Source organism: Delphinus delphis, chromosome 19, assembly GCF_949987515.2.
Source record: "Delphinus delphis chromosome 19, mDelDel1.2, whole genome shotgun sequence".
NCBI lineage: Eukaryota > Metazoa > Chordata > Mammalia > Artiodactyla > Delphinidae > Delphinus > Delphinus delphis.
This window is the reverse complement of record NC_082701.1, coordinates 51,472,861-51,475,844: the sequence shown is the minus strand read 5'-3', so window position 1 is coordinate 51,475,844 and position 2,984 is coordinate 51,472,861. Positions and strand designations below refer to the sequence as shown.

Genomic DNA, 2,984 nt, shown 5'->3' with positions numbered 1-2,984 from the left:
ACAAACCCGTGTCCCCTGCATTGGCAGGCGGACTCTCAACCACTGCACCACCAGGGAAGCCCCATGAAGGGCTTTCCTGATCACTGCATATCTCCAATGCCTGGCTCAGTACCTAGCCCGCAGCAAGCGGTCAATAAATATTTGTTTAATAATTGGATGGATAGAATTGCCACCATATGCCTGTGGGGAATAATGAGATGCAGAGGGACATGTTAGCAGTTGGTCGGCTTAAGAAAATCAAGGTCATCCTGAGAATAACCCCAGTTTAGACACTCGCAAGTGTGTTATGAAACAAAAAAGTAAAAAGTCTGAGAAACTCTGGAATCACCATCTTAATGATCTATTGCCCATCACTTACCTAATCTATTGTCATCCTGTTCAGTTATTCTAATTTAATGGGAGCTGCCCTCTGTCAGGGGTGTGATATTCTTTAGTCACTTATGTAATAAGGAACATCTGGGGAGGAGAGGGAAGGCCGGAAGGCAGATGTCAGGAGGGGAAAGGGCTCGGCGGCCTTAACAACGACACCTACCGTTTATTGAGCACTTACTGCGAGCCAGACCCTTCACTCATGCTACCTCACTTAATACTCTGGACAACGCTGAGAGGAAGGTGGTACGATTATCATCAACCCCACCTTAGAGATGGGAAATCGAGGCTCAGACAGGTTATACAGATATATCCTTGGGTATATCAAGGATTTGAAGCCAGCTTCAGAGTCTGAGCACTTGAACCCTCATCCCAGCCTGGAAGCCACACTGACCACTTCAGAGACCAAAGCCTGAAAACCCCTGCAAAGGCTTTGGTGTTGCCACCAGGGTCCCCAGTCCCCTCCCTCTACATATTTTTGCTCTTTCTTGGTTATGGGACCAAGTTTTCAACTTGGCAAAATGGACTTGGAACCAAGCCAGGAGCGGGGAGAGATTCCAAAAGATTTGTGATTAAACCAACTCTAGTTTGTCCTTCCTAGTAACTAACCTTGTTCTCACTACGTCATCTCTCAGATCTGGGGGCTGCCACACAGCTCTAGTTGTCAGTGTGTCCAGGGGTCTTCTGTCTACATCACTGATATATCAATAACAGGAAGAGGCTGTTCTAGAGGAGTTTAGATGACACAGCTGTGATACTGGGGACACGTTGCATAATGAGAACATAATGAGAACACTTGGACCACATCACATACCCAAAGAGGTGTTTCCCATCAAGGTTCACACCTTGGGAAACTGGACTAAATCCAACAATGTTGCCGTTGCTGACAGCATCGCTGGAGCCTCTCTTTAGCTCTCTGATAATGTTAGAAACCCACCTGTTGCATCATGGTGACTCCTTATCTTTGATTTAAAACAATCTCATGCCACTTGAGTACTCATTTGCTTTCTCACCAGAATGGGCACCCGGTGACTTTTGGCCATTTCCAAATACCAGACGTATCCTCGAAGGATGAAAATCTGCCCTCACAGAGGTTAATCAGAAGGTTCTCTCGCAGCCTCGGGAAGGCCTCCGGGAAGAGTCTGAAGGATGAGTGAGCCGTGACGGGCAAAGGAAGGAGCCCACAGCTCCCTGACGTGACCGCGCGGCCGGCCAGCCGTCATTTGGATGTGTAAGTTTGGAGTTTCATTTTCAAACCCCTCGTTGCTTTACAGCCACACGTGGCACACAGGAATGCGGCGCAGGGGCTGCGCACAACCCAGTGGGTCGGCCAGCCCAAGCGGGGAAACGCAGCAGCAGCAGAGGCTGTTCTGGAAAACGGCCACTCTGGGCACACGCCCACACTGAGGCCTGGACTGAGGCCGCGGGTGCAACCGCTTAGCCACCTGCTTCCCCTGGGAAATGGGTCCTCCGGCCTCCACTTCGGGCCTGGAACCAGGAAGCGGGAGGCGGTGACCTCACAGCGAGTGCCCGTCGGGCTGGAGGTGGGAGGGTACACCTTCCCCCGCCACCCACCTCCTTCCAGAGCCCAGCGTGGCTGGGAGCTCTCGTTATTTGTCTCCCAATCCCCCTTCCGGAAGCGGCCCCTCATCGCTTCCGGCGGGTCCGGGGTTACTTCCGGTAGACCCTGGAGGAGGAGCAGCGGGAGAGGACCGGGGAGGAGGGGGCGGAGGCAGCGGGGTGCCGGGAGGCCCGGAGGGGTCCGGCAGGGGAGCGAAGGAGGGAAAGGCGCTGATGCTCTGGCCCTTCCCGCCCACAGCCAGGGCCCTGCTCTCCCGTGCGGCCATGTCCGAGGGGGAGAGCAAGGAAAGCTTGGGCGGCGAGTGCCCCGTGTGCTACGAGAAGTTCCGCGAAATGGAGGGCGCCAGCCGGACGCTGAGCTGTGGCCACATGTTCTGCCATGACTGCCTGGTCAAGTACCTCCTCTCCACGCGTGTGGACGGGCAGGTCCAGAGGACCGTCGTCTGCCCCGTCTGCCGCTACGTCACCTTCCTCGACAAGAAGAGCTCCTGCTGGCCCTCCAAGCTGGACAAGAGCTCTCAGACCCTGGTCGTGCCCTTGGACCCGCCGCCCGGCCTGCTCCGGGAGCCGCAGATCTTCCTCATCAGCAGCCATGGGATACCCCTGGGGAAGCAGGACAGCATCCTGCCCGGGCGCAGCCTGGCCGAGCTCTTGGAGGCCTCCCCGGTGCCCAGCTCCACCCGGTCGTTCTGCAGCCGCTTCCAGGCCCTACTGCTCATCGTCCTCATTGCCGTGGTGTCCGTGGTGGCTGCCATCCTGCCCTGGGTGCTGCTGGTGAGGAAGCACGCGTGAGTGGGGCACCGGCCCGAGGGCCGCTCTGGAAGCTGCCCGCTCACACAGCCAGGCTGCCTGGGGGGTGTCAGCCGAGCCCTGAGGGATGGCCAGGGGCAGAAGGGATGTTAGGGCGGTGCTGGCTGGAGGTCCAGTGGCATCTCCCCACCCCGGGCTCCTTGCTCCCAGTGCGTCTCAGGGAGAACAGGGAGGCCAGGGCTGGGCTGAGCAGCCAGGCTCTGGGCTGAATGAAATGGAAACTC

At 56.7% G+C, this 2,984-nt stretch overlaps 1 protein-coding gene across 1 annotated transcript; it reads left to right on the top strand.

The window, feature by feature from the left end:
* Positions 1-2,214: 2,214 nt before the first annotated feature.
* On the top strand, positions 2,215-2,742 carry RNF222 (ring finger protein 222). Its single transcript, XM_059998407.2, has one exon. It carries the CDS (start codon positions 2,215-2,217, stop codon positions 2,740-2,742), a length of 528 nt encoding a protein of 175 aa, XP_059854390.1.
* The last annotated feature ends 242 nt before the right edge of the window (positions 2,743-2,984 follow it).

Coding starts and splice junctions, on each gene's coding strand:
- RNF222 (XM_059998407.2), top strand. CDS start 2,215: ATGTCCGAGGGGGAGAGCAAGGAAAGCTTGGGCGGCGAGTGCCCCGTG.